The following is an 18173-nucleotide window of genomic DNA, read 5'->3' as shown; positions in this document are numbered from 1 at the left end:
CTACATTCAGCTAATAGAGAAATGCATTTACTTCTAAACTTATACATTCTACAGATAAGATTCAACCCACATGTTCCATAATTCATTTGATCGAATTTTCTATCGAACCTATGTGGAAAGAATCATTTTACTGGATATGTACACAATATTAGTGTTATTGCACAGTCATACTCTTACTGCTACACTAAAATAATTTATTACAGGCAACCATTTCTTCAATTCAAAAGTTCCTACGGAATAGAAGCAGTTGTCTAGACGGAAAAATTTTAGATTAGATTTAAAACTTGCTTTTCTACCTCTCAGATATTTTATGTTAGTGCTTAAAGGCTAAAAAAATGTTTGTTAATGTATACTGACTTCCTTTCTGAGCCAATGGCAGCTTTAATAATGGATAATAAAACCCCTTTTTTTCTTCTAGTGTTTTAAATTTCGATACCACCATTCTTCCCAAATTGCGATGGATTATTTATGAACAATTTCGGTAGCCACATATTGTCATGTTTCAGTTAAAATGCTCTGTGCAGTCAATAATCTCTAAGTGATGAATTACCCCATAAAATTATTCAATAAGATTAACTTCTCATGGTTGGGGTTCACAGTCATATAATAACACTGCAAAAGTTACATTCTGTCAGAATATAAAACTATCTCACACGTCAGATAGCTTTATATTTTGACAGTATGTAAATTTTTCAGTGTTACTTGAAAATGGCCATAAGGCCGAAATTGCAATCGTGATAATAAATATTTTATACAGTCAACGGTGACTATGATGTCTTTTAAGAAATATTCAATAAGACATTTCGAGTAGAAATATGCATATTACATTAGGAGGCTGATACGGTTTAGCAATTATACAAGAACAAAAGTAGCTGAATTCAATTGTTTGAGCAGTTCGGTAATATGCTTCTTGCAATTCAAGTTTTCATGTAGTCGCACTGGTAATTTTCAGTCTGGGGCCATTTTCAAATGCCTTTAATATAAAAAAACAACGAACTAATGCAAAGTGAAAAGATAAAACACTTTTCTTTTAATGCTGTCACAATTTTGCAAACTGCAACTGCTGCTACCTTACCTAAAGGTGCGTCAGTGAAACATATGTCGGTATATTTACAAATTTACAAACTCTTTAGTGCTACGTGGAAACCTCGAATATCTGCATCATACGTTACATACAGGAACGCATTGTGTGGTACATGACATAACTGAAATGCTGTTGACAAAGGGCTTCCAAGTCTTTGCTTACAGTATTTAACAGCACAACGTGTCTTTCAATTTCCATATTTCCACAGACGTTAACACTGTCGTCATAAAACGCGAGAACAGGCAACGGTCAAAGAATATGTTTATAGCGTGACATTTTACAGAGAGATGATGTTTACCAACAAAGAAATTGCTGTCGTCTGGGCACAATATTTGCATTCATAAGTGCCCTGTCATTTTACTTAATAAACACTTTGAATAGAGTGTACTAAAATTGCTTACAGTAACGTCACTAATACAACAAAATACACTTGTTACTGCTGCAGAAAATATACCGTGATTTTGCTGCATTCATTCTTTGTAAGTGGTAAAAGCAATTTCTCTCTTACTTTACTATGCATCTACTGAAAAATTTCCACAATAAATTCACTAATACGATAAAAAATAGTAGTCATTACCACACAAAACACAAACCATCCAGAAACTCTGATTCATGTCCCGATGTCCAGTTCACTGGATTATATGGTGCTTAAAATATGACTGAAGTTCACCAATAACCTCCTCTTCTACAAATCTGCCTGTTCGTTTAATAATTGCGATGGCTGCTTTTCATACGTTCGTATGCTTCTGTCTCCTTTAAAATCTTTATGGTTTTCCCCTTGTAAGCTCTTTGTAAAAAATTTGTTGTATATGCAGTGTGGATGGGCTGTTTTCACTCAAATGTGTGCCAAATGGGGGTGGATTATTCTCTCTGTCTCACATGTTCCTTCAAACGGGCATTAGAATTTCTTACTGTTCGACCAATGTAAAACTGCTCCCTGTGTCCACAACTTATTTTGTAAATGTCAGAGTCATTAAAAGCACCCCCTCTGCGTCTGATGACGGACGATACAGTTTAGCGCGTTATCGATATGGAAACTCACGTTAACATTTGTCTTATGATACAAACATTTCACTTCTAAAATCTTTCTGATATATGGCATGCATTTTTTAAATCTCCTTCTGTATCTCTCTAGCTGGTGTGATCTTGTCATTTCTTACTGAGCAATGAAGTCCGCGAATGCACGCATGAACAAACTAATAAAAGCAACCTTATTGTAGTTACTGATTTATATACATATTAAAACTGGTAATGTTAAACTAGATAATAATTGGGGTCGATAATGTGAATAAGACAGGCCCACTGATATTAATTTAGCCAACTTGTTGTGCATATTTCAGACTGATAATGCTCTGCTGCACGTGATGGTGAATTTACAACCCTTCTTCGAATAACGATGGATGTCACTGCTTCCCTGGCAAACTCGTTCGCTATACTTGTTGCTCGTAGGAAACGTCTGGCTGTAGGTGAGGCTTCTCAAGCACTCTTCTTGTCTTGTGGACTCGCATGCGAACTGCATTGAAGCTGATTCCTAGAGACACACATAAACCCTCAACGATTCCCTGCCATAACGTTTACAGGCTCAGCTTGCTGCTCTTTCGGGAGTAGTAACACTAAATTCGACTGTTGAAATCACAGATCATATACAACTACGTAAACATAATCAAGTACCTAGTTTGTCACACAATGTTCGCTCGTAAACATGCTTCTTTCTTGGTGTAGCACTTCATACAAACGTTATTGTATGTTATACTTACTCCTTGTTTCACGTTCATACATATGTTCCCATTTTGATGGTACCTAGTCCACAAGAGTATTGGTAAAAGAAATAGACTTTTTCACGTTCATTCCATGATGATGGACTACTAAATTTGGATCTAGTTAGTTAGACCAAACATCTTCACCCACGTCCCCACCCTATTGTTAATGGAACCTGTTCTTCGTGTATTGGTTTCCCTATACACATTTTAAGAATGCGCGATAAGAAAAACTTTATGCTCATCAATTAAATACCGTAGTGTGCAGCTCGTTTTGTGGATAAATAGAGTGCAGAAAATATAGGTGTAATTAATCATGTCTTTAAAATCGGTAGTAAGACAGTACATTTTAAGAAAGTATATTTACCAAGTTCAAGGTTTTCCTATTTCACTTTCATTCTTTTTCATTCTTCAGAACTGTTAATCATAAAACAATTTTAGAAGAGGCAGTATCATTATGGTAGTTTGTTGTGTATTTAACTTTTCATTACTCAACGACTATATTTGATTTCAGCCCAAACGTGATCTGAAAGTCAAAGAGATGTTAATATCATTGTTGAAAACAACATCTGCTACAGGAACATTCGTTATAGCAGCTATATTCCTGTGATTCGTTAATTTAAACATTATTCGTAGGACACCAACAAAGAAGGGCAAATTGCTCGAACAGAAGTTGTTCGAAAAATGTGACGAACTTGAAAAATGCCAGAGATGCAATAATCTCAGACTATTCAGAATTTCTGAGGACAATACAGAGAAAAGAGACGGATTAGTGATCAGTCTTGCCTGAGAGAAGCTAGGTCTGCAGGTGACAAGGAATGACATAGGCAGAAGTCATAAAGTGGGGCGTAAAAAACCACGAACTGCAAAACCTAGACCATTATAGTGAACGTTGTGTCATACATGAAACTATCTGTTATCTTCAGAACAAAGGAGAAGCTGGAGAAGACAGGGCTGACGATACGGGAGAATCTCATCTCTGAAAGACTAAAGATGTTGAACAGTGTGATATCGAGATTTGGGCTACAAGATTTGTGGGCAAACGACGGCAGGATAATAGCAAAGATCTAAAATGGGGAAAAATCAGTCTGCAATACAGATGAACTCGAATGCCTTTAAGAGATAAAGAAAGTCACCTCTTCCTGCCTCTATTTTGTGTGTTTACTTTTGTGTCTTTATTTCGTAAAGAAACAATTTTATTTGTAATACTTTCCTTAAAACAGGTTCCTGTTAATATCATTTGTTTGTTTAGGTTTACTTTTACTACTGATTATAAATATTCTGTTCAATTTTCGTATTTCCAATAGGGACATAGTTCGTTATTTCACTATTACGGAACTATTCTGACTAGGCTCGGATTCAAATGACTAACTTACTGTCTTACTACCATTTTTATTCAGCAACTAGGTGTACCCGGATATGATTTTCCGTGCTTCAGTCTGGTTAAACGCAAAAGGAAGAAAGGAGAAAGCACTTGTTTTTAATATTTATCGGAATTGGATATACGTCCTAATCTTCTTCTCTTCCCTTTCTCTGTCCATCTTCCCCATCTGCTTTCTTTGTCCTCCTCCTCTCCACTCTCTCTGTCCATCACTACCCCCTCCCCTAACTCCTGCTTTCCCTCTATCCCCTCTCTTAGTCCATCACCTCTTCCCCTCTTTCTCTGTCCATCTTTTCCTCCCCTCACTCTTCAGCTCCTCCTACCCCCTCTCTCTGCCTGTCTCCTCATTGCCGTTTTCTATGTCCATTTCTTCCCACCCCTCTGTCTGTCTCCTCTTACCCCCTCTCTCTCTGATCTTGAGTCTTGTTCTTTGTTACCGGAAACTCACATTCTGTAGTAGCATTCTAATCATAAAGAAATAAGCCATAAATACAACTTTCCTGTTTCCTGACAAAGTAATGTGAAAATTTGAAGCAAATTGGAAAGTTAAATTTTGAGTTTTTCGGAAACAATGTTTTCCTTTATAAATTACACAGAAATATGTTTATATATTATATGTATTATATTTACATATATCAAAGGATTAGGTACCTAAAATCACACCCACAGTAGAATTCAATGTTATGTCAAAATTTCAAAGCAATTGGTCAAGAACTTTTGGAGATTAACGATTTTGAACAAACCGACATTAACGTTTTTATACCCTTTTGTTACGTATATATAAAACATATACGAGGTGGCGTTCCATTAGATATAAAACACGTCAGTATTTGAATGCAACGCTGTGTCAAAATTTCACGCCAGTTCGTGAAAAAGTTTTGGAAATTTGAGACTCTGATGAAACGAAAATGACTTTTGTTGTTTTTAGAGACTATAAATATTCCTAATTGCAAATCTCCGAACAGTTTTGACAGAATGCTTTGAAATTTTAACAAAATATACATTTTTCCTTATATTTCTATTTTTGACATATGTAACAAATAACGTATTGTGCATTGAAATTAGGGCAATGTAGTCTCAAAAATCTCTCTCTTTCTCTCTCTCTCTCTCTCTCTCTCTCTCTCTCTCTCTCTCTCTCTATATATATATATATATATATATATATATATATATATATATATATATATATAAACACGCTTGTATTAGAATGCAAAGTTGTATAAGAATTTCAAAGCAACAGGAGATTTACAATTTGGAACGAAAGAACTTCTACATTTTTATTTATATAGATTTATTATCGTATCACTGTTGCTGTCATTAGTACCATTAATAGTACACTTTGTTTTTCCACTGTCTTATTTTCAATACTGTTGCACACAGATTATTCTACATCTGTTTAGCGAGCTTCTGTTCCTGAAACCAGTCGCCTGTTTAACGACCCCTGCCAAAGCCTGCTAGCGTTGGCCACAAAACCTCCCGCTTCCCTGAAGATACCAGCAGCTTTCACTTCCAGGAACCCATGCTCCCCTACCTCAGAGCACTTCGCTATGCTTTGTTCCCCCCAGCCCCGCTGGTTCCGAGTCGTTGATGTCCAGCAGCGGCATCCTTGGGAGCCTTGCACCTGAGCGTGTTACACACGCAAATGTCCGATCTCTCCCAATTCAGCTCGACGAGTTCCATCATATATTTCAAGACAAAGTCATTCATGTCATACTTCTGTCAGTGATCTGGCTCAAACCACAAGTTGGTAAATATAGGCGGTCAGTCTTTCTAAGATACAACAGATGTAACTGATGAGGGGATGATGTAGGGGCGTACATACGCTTTGTTTTATCACCTACTGTGCTATAAAAATCCAACACCAATGAAGATAAATGAGTGTAATATATGTTCGTAGAGATCAAACCCCTTAAGAGAAAGAGCTTGGTATGTATTCCCTAACTCATAAAGGTTCCAGGTTTGCCTGCTTCGAAACTGTTATTTAAAGACCCACATTGATATACCAGCATATAATTATAGCTGGTGACACCAACAAAAATTTTCTTTACAATAGTCTTTCCAGTGTGAAATTTAAGTGGATGCTTTCTTCTTCAAATGTGTCGCTTCTTTAGCTTTCCCCTTCCCCATCATACGAATAGTTATGTCTGTCCATGATATAATTTTCATGACGTACCCGCTAGAATGTACTAGAAAGAAATTGCAACTAACTGCATACTAAGACTTCAAACGCATTAATTTTACTGAACTTGCAACTGAGGCGCAAGAAATAGTTTGGGGAACGTCTTCGATTCCCTTCTCGGACATAAACGAGAAACTTCATGGGTTTACTAACAAACTTACTCAACTATTTGACAAATACGCTGCCATAAAGACCGATGCTGCACATCGGGTATGTAAACTACATCGCATACCGGAAAATCATATTGTTTACTCGCAGAAGGGAAACAGGGAGCCGGCCGCTGTGCCCCAGCTGTTCTAGGTGCTTCAGTCTGGAACCGCGCTGCTGCTACGGTCGCAGGTTCGAATCCTGCCTCGGGAATGGATGTGTGTGGTGTCCTTAGGTTAGTTAGGTTTAAGTAGTTCTAAGTCTAGGGGACTGATGACCTCAGATGTTAAGTCCCATATTGCTTAGCGCCATTTAAACCATTTTTGGAACAGGGACAGTCAAGCTGCGAGAAATGCACAACTCATGCATGCCCATGAATCAACCGACAGCCGGAAACAGGCCAGTGTTCTGTGGAAAAACCTGCATAGACTTGGTATAGGCAAAGTAAAAGCTGCATCTGACACCACAGTCCCAGCCAAAGAACTGAACTGGTACTTCGCATTATCTACAACCATAATTGAACCACTAACAAAAGAGAGACTCATTGATTACTTCGTGGAGGTAAACGATTGTACCCACGAAAAATATCTAATGCAGGTTACTTGCAAAACCATCAAAAAAACCCATCACATGCAACATCTTCTGGACTCGGTGGCATCACAGTCCGAATAATGATGCTTATTATTGATCCACTATTGCCCACTATAAAGATCAATTACACCTTCACCACAAGTGTTTTCCCTGGGACGTGGAAACAGGGACTAATTAAGCCACAACGTAAAAGGAACGTAGGCACAGCTACCATTTGCGTTCTTTCTGTACTGTCCAGGCCCGTAGACTATACATTCAGCAAACAAACTACCTAATTACAAACATATTAATCAGGTTCCTCTAAACATCACAGCACAACATCTGCGTCAATAAAGCAAACAGATGACATGAATCTTGCCATGGATGTACAAGAGGCTACGATTATGTCCTTCTTAGACTTCAAAAAAGCCTTTGACACTGTCGACTTCGTTCTTTTACTTGCCAAACTTAGTAGCCTAAATTTCTCCCCAAGTATAGTGCAATCGTTTCGCTCATACCTGACGTCTCGCCAGCAATGCGTCGTGTCTGGCTCCATAAAGTCAAAGCGGAGGTGGGTAATATCAGAAGTTCTCAGCGTTTGGTATTATGTTGTATATCTTTTTTTTTTCATCGTACATAAATGATGAGTCATCAGTTTTGTCCTACTGCAAGTACCACATGTGCACTGATGAGCTCCAGTCGTTCCTACCTGCAACACCAATGAACTTGAAGGCAGCTATTGAGAATCTCAGTACGGACCTATGTTAACTATCGAAATATGCGCAGTATACTGTGTTAAAGCTTAACACATCCGAAACCGAAGTGGTACTGTACTGGTTGGTCATTCTAGATTCATTAGCCCGAAATATCGGGAGTCCTACCATCTTTAACCCTATATGGGACAAATAGTGATTTCTTTGCTTCATCAAAGAGTCTAAGAGTAATAATAAATGAAAATAGAAATTGGACTGAGCGCGTAACAGAAATGTGCAAGAACGTGCCATCATCAATCCATGCCATACAAAAGTATAAAAAGCTATTCCGTCTTGACATGAAAAAGAAACTTGTACAAATACTTATACTTTGTGATCAAAAGTATCCTGACACCCACAAAAATATACGTTTTTCGTATTAGGTGCATTGTGCTGCCAGCTACTCCATATAAGCGACCTAAATTGTCATTAGACATCGTGAGAGAGCAGAATGGGGCGCTCCGTGGAACTCACGGACTTCGAACGTGGTCAGGTGATTGGGTGTCACTTGTGTCATACGTCTGTACGCGAGATTTCCACACTCCTAAACATCACTAGATCCACTGTTTCCTAAGTGATAATGAAGTGGAAACGTGAAGGGACACGTACAGCACAAAAGCGTTCAGGCCGACCTCGTCTGTTGATTGAAAGAGACCGCCGACAGTTGAAGAAGGTCGTAACGTGTAACAGGCAGACATCTATCCAGACCATCACACAGGAATTCCAAACTGCATCACGATCTACTGCAAGTACTATGACAGTTAGGCGGGAGGTGAGAAATCTTAGATTTCTTGGTCGAGCGGCTGCTCATAAGCCACACGTCACACTGGTAAATACCAAACGACGCCTCTCTTGATATGTTGTTGTTGTGGTCTTCAGTCCTGAGACTGGTTTGATGCAGCTCTCCATGCTACTCTATCCTGTGCAAGCTTCTTCATCTCCCAGTACCTACTGCAACCTACATCCTTCTGAATCTGCTTAGTGTATTCATCTCTTGGTCTCCCTCTACGATTTTTACCCTCCACGCTGCCCTCCAATGCTAAATTTGTGATCCCTCGATGCCTCAGAACATGTCCTACCAACCGATCCCTTCTTCTAGTCAAGTTGTGCCACAAACTTCTCTTCTCCCCAATCCTATTCAATACCTCCTCATTAGTTACGTGATCTACCCACCTTATCTTCAGCATTCTTCTGTAGCACCACATTTCGAAAGCTTCTATTCTCTTCTTGTCCAAACTAGTTATCGTCCATGTCTCACTTCCATACATGGCTACACTCCATACAAATACTTTCAGAAACGACTTCCTGACACCTAAATCTATATTCGATGTTAACAAATTTCTCTTCTTGAGAAACGCTTTCCTTGCCATTGCCAGTCTACATTTTATATCCTCTCTACTTCGACCATCATCGGTTATTTTACTCCCTAAATAGCAAAACTCCTTTACTACTTTAAGTGTCTCATTTCCTAATCTAATTCCCTCAGCATCACCCGACTTAATTTGACTACATTCCATTATCCTCGTTTTGCTTTTGTTGATGTTCATCTTATATCCTCCTTTCAAGACACTGTCCATTCCGTTCAACTGCTCTTCCAAGTCCTTTGCTGTCTCTGACAGAATTACAATGTCATCGGCGAACCTCAAAGTTTTTACTTCTTCTCCATGAATTTTAATACCTACTCCGAATTTTTCTTTTGTTTCCTTTACTGCTTGCTCAATATACAGATTGAATAACATCGGGGAGAGGCTACAACCCTGTCTCACTCCTTTCCCAACCACTGCTTCCCTTTCATGCCCCTCGACTCTTATAACTGCCATCTGGTTTCTGTACAAATTGTAAATAGCCTTTCGCTCCCTGTATTTTACCCCTGCCACCTTCAGAATTTGAAAGAGAGTATTCCAGTCAACATTGTCAAAAGCTTTCTCTAAGTCTACAAATGCTAGAAACGTAGGTTTGCCTTTTCTTAATCTTTCTTCCAAGATAAGTCGTAAGGTCAGTATTGCCTCACGTGTTCCAACATTTCTACGGAATCCAAACTGATCTTCCCCGAGGTCGGCTTCTACCAGTTTTTCCATTCGTCTGTAAAGAATTCGCGTTAGTATTTTGCAGCTGTGACTTATTAAACTGATAGTTCGGTAACTTTCACATCTGTCAACACCTGCTTTCTTTGGGATTGGAATTATTATATTCTTCTTAAAGTCTGAGGGTATTTCGCCTGTCTCATACATCGTGCTCACCAGATGGTAGAGTTTTGTCATGACTGGCTCTCCTGAGGCCATCAGTAGTTCTAATGGAATGTTGTCTACTCCCGGGGCCTTGTTTTGACTCAGGTCTTTCAGTGCTCTGTCAAACTCTTCACGCAGTATCTTATCTCCCATTTCATCTTCATCTACATCCTCTTCCATTTCCATAATATTGTCCTCAAGTGCATCGCCCTTGTATAAACCCTCTATATACTCCTTCCACCTTTCTGCTTTCCCTTCTTTGCTTAGAACTGGGTTGCCATCTGAGCTCTTGATATTCATACAAGTGGTTCTCTTCTCTCCAAAGGTCTCTTTAATTTTCCTGTAGGCAGTATCTATCTTACCCCTAGTGAGACAAGCCTCTACATCTTTACATTTGTCCTCTAGCCATCCCTGCTTAGCCATTTTGCACTTCCTGTCGATTTCATTTTTGAGACGTTTATATTCCTTTTTGCCTGCTTCATTTACTGCATTTTTATATTTTCTCCTTTCATCAATTAAATTCAATATTTCTTCTGTTACCCAAGGATTTCTATTAGCCCGCGTCTTTTTACCTACTTGATCGTCTGCTGCCTTCACCACTTCATCCCTCAGAGCTACCCATTCTTCTTCTACTGTATTTCTTTCCCCCATTCCTGTCAATTGTTCCCTAATGCTCTTCCTGAAACTCTCTACAACCTCTGGTTCTTTCAGTTTATCCAGGTCCCATCTCCTTAAATTCCCACCTTTTTGCAGTTTCTTCAGTTTCAATCTGCAGTTCATAACCAATAGATTGTGGTCAGAATCCACATCTGCCCCTGGAAATGTCTTACAATTTAAAACCTGGTTCCTAAATCTCTGTCTTACCATTATATAATCTATCTGAAACCTGTCAGTATCTCCAGGCTTCTTCCATGTATACAGCCTCCTTTCATGATTCTTAAACCAAGTGTTAGCTACGATTAAGTTATGCTCTGTGCAAAATTCTACAAGGCGGCTTCCTCTTTCATTCCTTCCCCCCAATCCATATTCACCTACTATGTTTCCTTCTCTCCCTTTTCCTACTGACGAATTCCAGTCACCCATCACTATTAAATTTTCGTCTCCCTTCACTACCTGAATAATTTCTTTTATCTCGTCATACATTTCATCTATTTCTTCATCATCTGCAGAGCTAGTTGGCATATAAACTTGTACTACTGTAGTAGGCATGGGCTTTGTGTCTATCTTGGCCACAATAATGCGTTCACTATGCTGTTTGTAGTAGCTAACCCGCATTCCTATTTTTTTATTCATTATTAAACCTACTCCTGCATGACCCCTATTTGATTTTGTATTTATAACCCTGTAATCACCTGACCAAAAGTCTTGTTCCTCCTGCCACCGAACTTCACTAATTCCCACTATATCTAACTTTAACCTATCCATCTCCCTTTTTAAATTTTCTAACCTACCTGCCCGATTAAGTGATCTGACATTCCACGCTCCGATCCGTAGAACGCCAGTTTTCTTTCTCCTGATAACGACCTCCTCTTGAGTAGTCCCCGCCCGGAGATCCGAATGGGGGACTATTTTACCTCCGGAATATTTTACCCAAGAGGACGCCATCATCATTTAATCATACAGTAGAGCTGCATGTCCTCGGGAAAAATTACGGCTGTAGTTTCCCCTTGCTTTCAGCCGTTCGCAGTACCAGCACAGCAAGGCCGTTTTGGTTAATGTTACAAGGCCAGATCAGTCAATCATCCAGACTGTTGCCCCTACAACTACTGAAAAGGCTGCTGCCCCTCTTCAGGAACCACATGTTTGTCTGGCCTCTCAACAGATACCCCTCCGTTGTGGTTGCACCTACGGTACGGCCATCTGTATCGCTGAGGCACGCAAGCCTCCCCACCAACGGCAAGGTCCATGGTTCATGGGGGGGTCTCTTGATATAAGGAGCGTAAACATTGGACGATTGAACAACGGAAGAACGTTGTATGGAGTGACGAATCACGGTACACAATGTGGCGATCCGATGGCAGGGTGTGGGTATGTTTCCTATGATTGATTACAGTGGTGTTATACTGCAAGGCCTTTCCATGGAAAACTCACGGCGCCCAGAACTGGGCATGAATCCCTGTGTTCTTTATATCTGTAATGTTCGACTCTTTGATCATATTTCACTATCATCTGCAGAACTATCCTCGCTGCATGCAGATAAGCACAGAAATTTCCGTGCTCTCTGTCTTCTCTACTGTCTTATCAACGAACGCTTTCCCTCATATCTCTCCTCGACCTTAAGGCTGTTATCTGAAGAACATGACAGAAAAACCCATTCACATCAGATCAAAATCCCTTCTGTCCCCCTCTATTGTTCATCCACTTTCTCGAAGTCTTTCTCAGAACCAAGAAACTTACCCTCGAGTAGCCACCTGCGTTATATTAGAGAACTGAACTACATCTCCAGCTTTAGAAGCCTGCTAATGACATATCAACTTAAGGAACAATAAAGAATACCATTGTCCCTATATGCACTCGCTATATAGTACATCCTTCCTTGTAACCCCCCCTTCCTCTTTTCCCAGTGCTCTCAGACATCTTAAATTTCCTTTCCCAGAGCTTGCTACATTCGAAGACATCTATCTTGTACACCTATAAATTCTTTTCATATCTGCCACCATCATTATTATTATTATCTTCTTTCCTTTCTCAGACCTTAGGTCTGGTTAAAAATGGAACGTGACGCGGACCTTGACCAAGCGTGACTTCCTTTTAACTGTATGGTGTATGTTACATTGTATTTAGGAACTTTCGGGTTATTGAACATGTATCAATAATTGCGGATTTCTGTAGTTGTATATATACGTTTGGATGTAGCTGCATTGCATTGATGTACTGGTGGATATTGTGTGATATGACTCCTGTAGTTGATTATTATTATTATTATTATTATTATTGGTGTTATGATTATTAGTGGCAGCAACTGCGGTAGTACAAGTGCTGCCAGTATTACCTTTATTAATTCGTAGTCAGTGTTATTTACTCATATTGCCATCTCCGACACTCAATTAATTGAAATAATGTTTATCATGTTCAAATTAATTCTTAGGAAATTTCAAAGCAAAAAATTCACTGTATTTGTGAACCACTGATCCCATGTAAGAGAGGGCCTGATGGCACCAATCGCATCACATTAAATAAATAAATGAGATGAGTATAATGACAAGAAGACAATGGATTTTTATAGATATATTTTGAAAATCAAAAAATTGTATGTGGTAGAACTCCAACTTTTTTATGTTAGATACAGCTTAGGAATAATGTTTTATCATCATACCATGTTAGCTTGTACAAAATAAATTTTTTCAATACTTGTCAAGTACACTAATATTCACTAATATAAGTTAATTACAAAATAACATAATAAATTAAAGAGTACTTCTTTCCTTCAGCCTTCAGTTTTATAATTTATTAATTAATACCTTTGTCGTAGTTGCATATAATATTTTTATTAGTAACTCGTTTTGAACATTTTCGTTCATTTTCAAACTGTTACCTACGTTAGAAGGTACAGTTTTGCTACAAAAAACGAAATACAAAATATTCAAACATTTTGTGTGCACAGAGTACAGTGGCGCAGTAAATCTCTATAAAATGATATACCTGATTTTGTAATGCTTCACTGTACATAATATATTTGTTTTTGCATCACATCAATAAACAATTTTTATTCTTGAATAACAATAAAAATGTTATCTAGTATGCTGTTTTTGTATTTCTTCCGTTCTCGAGATTTCACTAACATACTTTATATTAATATTCCCTTGTACATATAGTACTCTCCCTAGACGTTAGCTAATTTTTAGCCATTTTATCCCCTTCGCGTTAGTGCCTCATTCTTTGCTTTTTTCCCCGTTTCTTTCTGGGCCTCGCTTATTCAACCGTCATACTTTGTACACTTTTGGCAAACATCTTTTGGTTGCACTCCATTTTATTACGACAACTCATCAATGTGGCTTTACACTTTACAAAGATAACCTCGTGAATAGTGGGACTCCGTAATTGTCAATCAAAATTTTGAAAATATATCTATTGTGAGTATTTGTCTTCGTTTCCTCTTGAAATGCAGCACCATCTATGGTTCTGTATTTCTACAATTACACAGAATTTTACACTGTTATTTGTATTTTTGGCAGTTAAACCCGAAGGTGCTTCTATAGCGACGTGAACCCGGTAGTAGCAAATAAAACACCTTCACACACCTAAGAGGCTTTTGGAAACTCCTCATCATTCTTGACTTTTAATTGTTATAATTTTTATGATAATCTGAATGATTCTTGAGTGCTGAGTGTTTTTATTATTATTCACACTGTCTCGGAGCTGTGGCTATCCTCGCTAGGAAGTTTGTAAAATGTTATTCGACCGTATTACGATTGTCTTGGTGCATCCAAAATTCGATAGGGACCTTTATTTATTTGCACATAGGTAAAGTATTTGATAGGCACCTTCAAATGCTTATGCTCTGTCTACAGAGATCATAATATAACAACTACATACATAGATACTGTATTGATAAAGGTCTCAGGCATTTTCGAACTGTTTTATAAATTAGCTACCGATATGTCATCTGCTAGCTGCTTTAATGAACCACGAATCATTTTTAAAAAGAGCAAGAAAAAAAAGACATCATATTTAAGTTTGGTCTATTCGTTCACTGGTTTGTCCGGTTTCTTTATCTTCCGTTTGTATATTTCGCGTTTTTCAAGTATTTCTAATTTCATTCCTTTTCTATTAGTCGTAAACAACGCACTAAGATGCAACAATAGGAAATAAATCCAGCCATCCACCACAACATAAAAAGACATGTTCTTTACTGTGAAAGCTCGCCTGTGTAAACCTCCGTTAGATGAAATGGAACGACGGAAGTTATGTATCGTCAAACAAGTAGCGGTAGCCAATGTTTTTAAGAGAAGCTTAGTTACACAGATTCTCAAAAAAATATAAAATCGGAAAAAATCCTCGTAAAGAAGAAGAAAGGTTATTGCATTAAAATATTATACTGCATTATGGAAAAGTTATCCCATGCTTTCCCTAAGAAGTACAAAATAGCATTTCGAACAGTAGATCAATTCAGGTTCAGACTAAGACAGAAAAATTTTAAAAATGAAAAAAACTTTTTGGGATCTGGTGTGTATAGATTACAATATGGAACATGTGATAGTTCTTATATAGGTGAAAATGGTCGGAAGTTTATCACTTGATAAGAAGAACATATTAGCCCAGCCAACAGGACTGCTTGTGGGCATCGTTTGAGAAGCACAAAACATACAGCAGGTAGTGATAAGGATATTACGAGACTTTTAATTGTATCACCTAAGGCATTCTCGAAGAATGGGAAACATATAAACGAAAGGTAAAGGAGCCAGACGAACTGATAAACAAACAGTTTTTTGCTCTTTTTAGAAATTATTCGTGCTTCAGTAAAGCAGTTACCTGCTGACCTATCAGTAATTTATAAAACAGTGCGATAGTATCAGAGACTTTCAGCAATACGTTATTTATCAATTTAGTTGTAACGTTATGATGTCTGGAAGACAGAGAATGTAAACAATTGAAGGTGCCTGTCAAATTGTTATTTATAATCAGCTAAAGACATCTATCGCATTTTAAATGAACCAAGGTAATCATAAAACAGTCAAATAACATTTGTTTTACTGATACGATCTGAAGACAAATGTATTATGTACAACGAAACATTAAAATGCAGGTATGTCATAAAAGATTTATTGCACTACTGTAATCTGTGCGCACAAAGTGTTTGAAAAATTTTGTATTGCATGTTTCGTCAATAACATTCTATCTTCTAGTGCAGATACTGTTTGAGAATGAATTAAAATATTCGAAACAAGCCACTAAAGAAACATTAAATGCAACTCTCACTGAAACCTTTATTAGTAAATTAGATAAATTAGAAATACATTGACGAAAAAAATTAGTACACCTGTTTATAGATTTCCAATTCAGTCAAAATGTGTTATTACAACAGTGCATATGAAGGACATGAAACATTTTCATTAACAGATCAATAATACAGGCGATTCTGAGGTACCAGGCGTCGATCCATGCTGAAAAACCCATATTAGTACGTGCTGAAGCCTCGGTGGGCAGCAATGCAGTCGCTGAATCTGATATCCACTAAATCGTACAGATGGGGAACACTGTCCTAGGATACGCTGTACCACGTCTCTAGACCTGAACGCGTTGTTGCTGGTTGACGAGTCGCACGTTTCGTTCCATCATATTCCACACGTGCTCGATTGGGACAAATCAGCAGATCGTGCTGGCCAGGGAAGTTGGTGCAAATTTGGATGTTGTATTTGAATTTTTCTCCAGTCAGTTGTCAGTTGATGGCTGGAGTACTGACACATTATCTGCGTATCCAGTTATGCTGGCAACTGATGTGATATACGTGTATAGGGATCATATCAATCTAGCATCAAAAACAGCCTGAGGATGGCGCATTGAAGCGCTGAAACTGTTTGCAACAACATAAAGTAACGTCATAAGGAAGGCTGTAGGTAATTTATTTTGTCACAATAATAAAAGGCCTCCTGCCAAAAGCATGGACATACAGAAATCTTGCAGAGCACATTGAATTTAATGGACAGTGTGTGGACGAGCATTATCCTGTTGAAACAACACGTCATCTTCCTGTTGCAAGAACGGCAAAAAAAAAAGGGTGTAAGAATATTCTGCTCGTACCGAGCCCTGATTAGCGTTTCCTCCAGAAACACCAAAGATGAAACAGAGCTCTAACTTGTCGCACCCCAGACCATAAGGCCTGAGTCGGAGCTACTGCATCTTGGACGAATGCACTATGCGAGACAGCTCTACCAGGTCTATGTCGCATCTACCAAGTGACCCTCTGACGGTAACAGCCGAGCCGTGCATGTCGATGCAGTAGCCTGAGTGGAAGGGGAGCTAGAGTTGTGCATGCTCGTAGTCCCATGACCAGTAACCGGTTCGCAACAGTTTATGTTGAGACGCCTCACCTTACAACCCCTCATATCTGTTCTTTGATAACTGTACGATCTGCCATCACTGCCCATGCAATACGACAAACTCTGGAGGGCGTGTGTGCAGCGTGGACGGTCAGAAGCTTGTCTATGGGTGAGAGAATATTCACGTGATTACTGCAACGAGCATCGTTGCATAACTGATGTAACACGTCCCGCCATCGCAAGGCCACAGTCTGATACCTTTCAAACTCGTTCAGTAGGGAGCACGAATGCATGTCCATTGCATGACTGCCTGCTTGCTTCACACTTTTGCACCACACTGAGTCCTGTGGCTGTGAGCGTTACTATTACAGGGTAGACACAGATGGCACTCTGGTAGCTATGGCACTACGCTATCTGTCGGTGGACGACTTTGACGTTAGTACGCCTAGTACCCCCAGGTGGCATATGCCGTCATTGGACTGAAATAGACGTCCGCTTTCCAAGTGTACTAGTTTTTTTCCGGCAGTGTATACTGAGTTGCTGGTCCCCATAACTACTATGTTGGAAATAAGTACTTAAGTTATATTCTGCTTTACAGTTCGATCTATCCGAAGTATTTTGGATTATGGCGAGTTCTGTTCTGATGACACTCCTGTTCGACATGCCATTCCAGAAGCTGAGGAAGGTGTTGTGGTACGAGAGTAAGTAGTTTTACTACAATGTCATCTGTAACAGACAGTGACGATATTGGCATTTTTTTTTCAAAAATAGCACGACATTATCTCACGATTACGTTCGGTTGCTACTTTTCTTTTTTTCAAAAATTTTATTTTATTTTCTTGTCATTTAAATTAATCTGTTGTACTTTCAGGTAAAACTGAGCTGAAGAAAGAGTGATAATGAGAGGCGCTGACACCGCAGTCGATGAAGTTTCTACAGTCATGCCGAGGGACAGTCCATGAAGAATTTTGTACTTTTCGGCCGCATGACGTCTGAGACAGTCGATTTTGGTCTCTGTCTACCTCGTTGTTCAATTTGACTTCGAAAGCTGTTTTGCATGCAGCATCCCGTATCGTCTCCAGCCATAAAATGAAA

At 38.7% G+C, this 18173-nt stretch overlaps 1 protein-coding gene across 1 annotated transcript in view; it reads left to right on the top strand.

Moving 5' to 3' along the window:
• Positions 1 to 17975, top strand: part of LOC126095513 (regulator of hypoxia-inducible factor 1-like) — a 250030-nt gene extending 232055 nt beyond the window's left edge. Inside the window, exons 13-14 of the mRNA XM_049910298.1 lie at positions 17677 to 17779; positions 17950 to 17975. Coding sequence (XP_049766255.1) covers positions 17677 to 17779; positions 17950 to 17975 — 129 coding nt within the window. The remainder of the gene's footprint in view (positions 1 to 17676; positions 17780 to 17949) is intronic.
• Positions 17976 to 18173: the final 198 nt, after the last annotated feature.

This window comes from Schistocerca cancellata, chromosome 8, assembly GCF_023864275.1.
Source record: "Schistocerca cancellata isolate TAMUIC-IGC-003103 chromosome 8, iqSchCanc2.1, whole genome shotgun sequence".
Lineage (NCBI taxonomy): Eukaryota > Metazoa > Arthropoda > Insecta > Orthoptera > Acrididae > Schistocerca > Schistocerca cancellata.
Note: the sequence above shows the minus strand (reverse complement) of the source record. Positions and strands in the feature narration are given on the sequence as shown.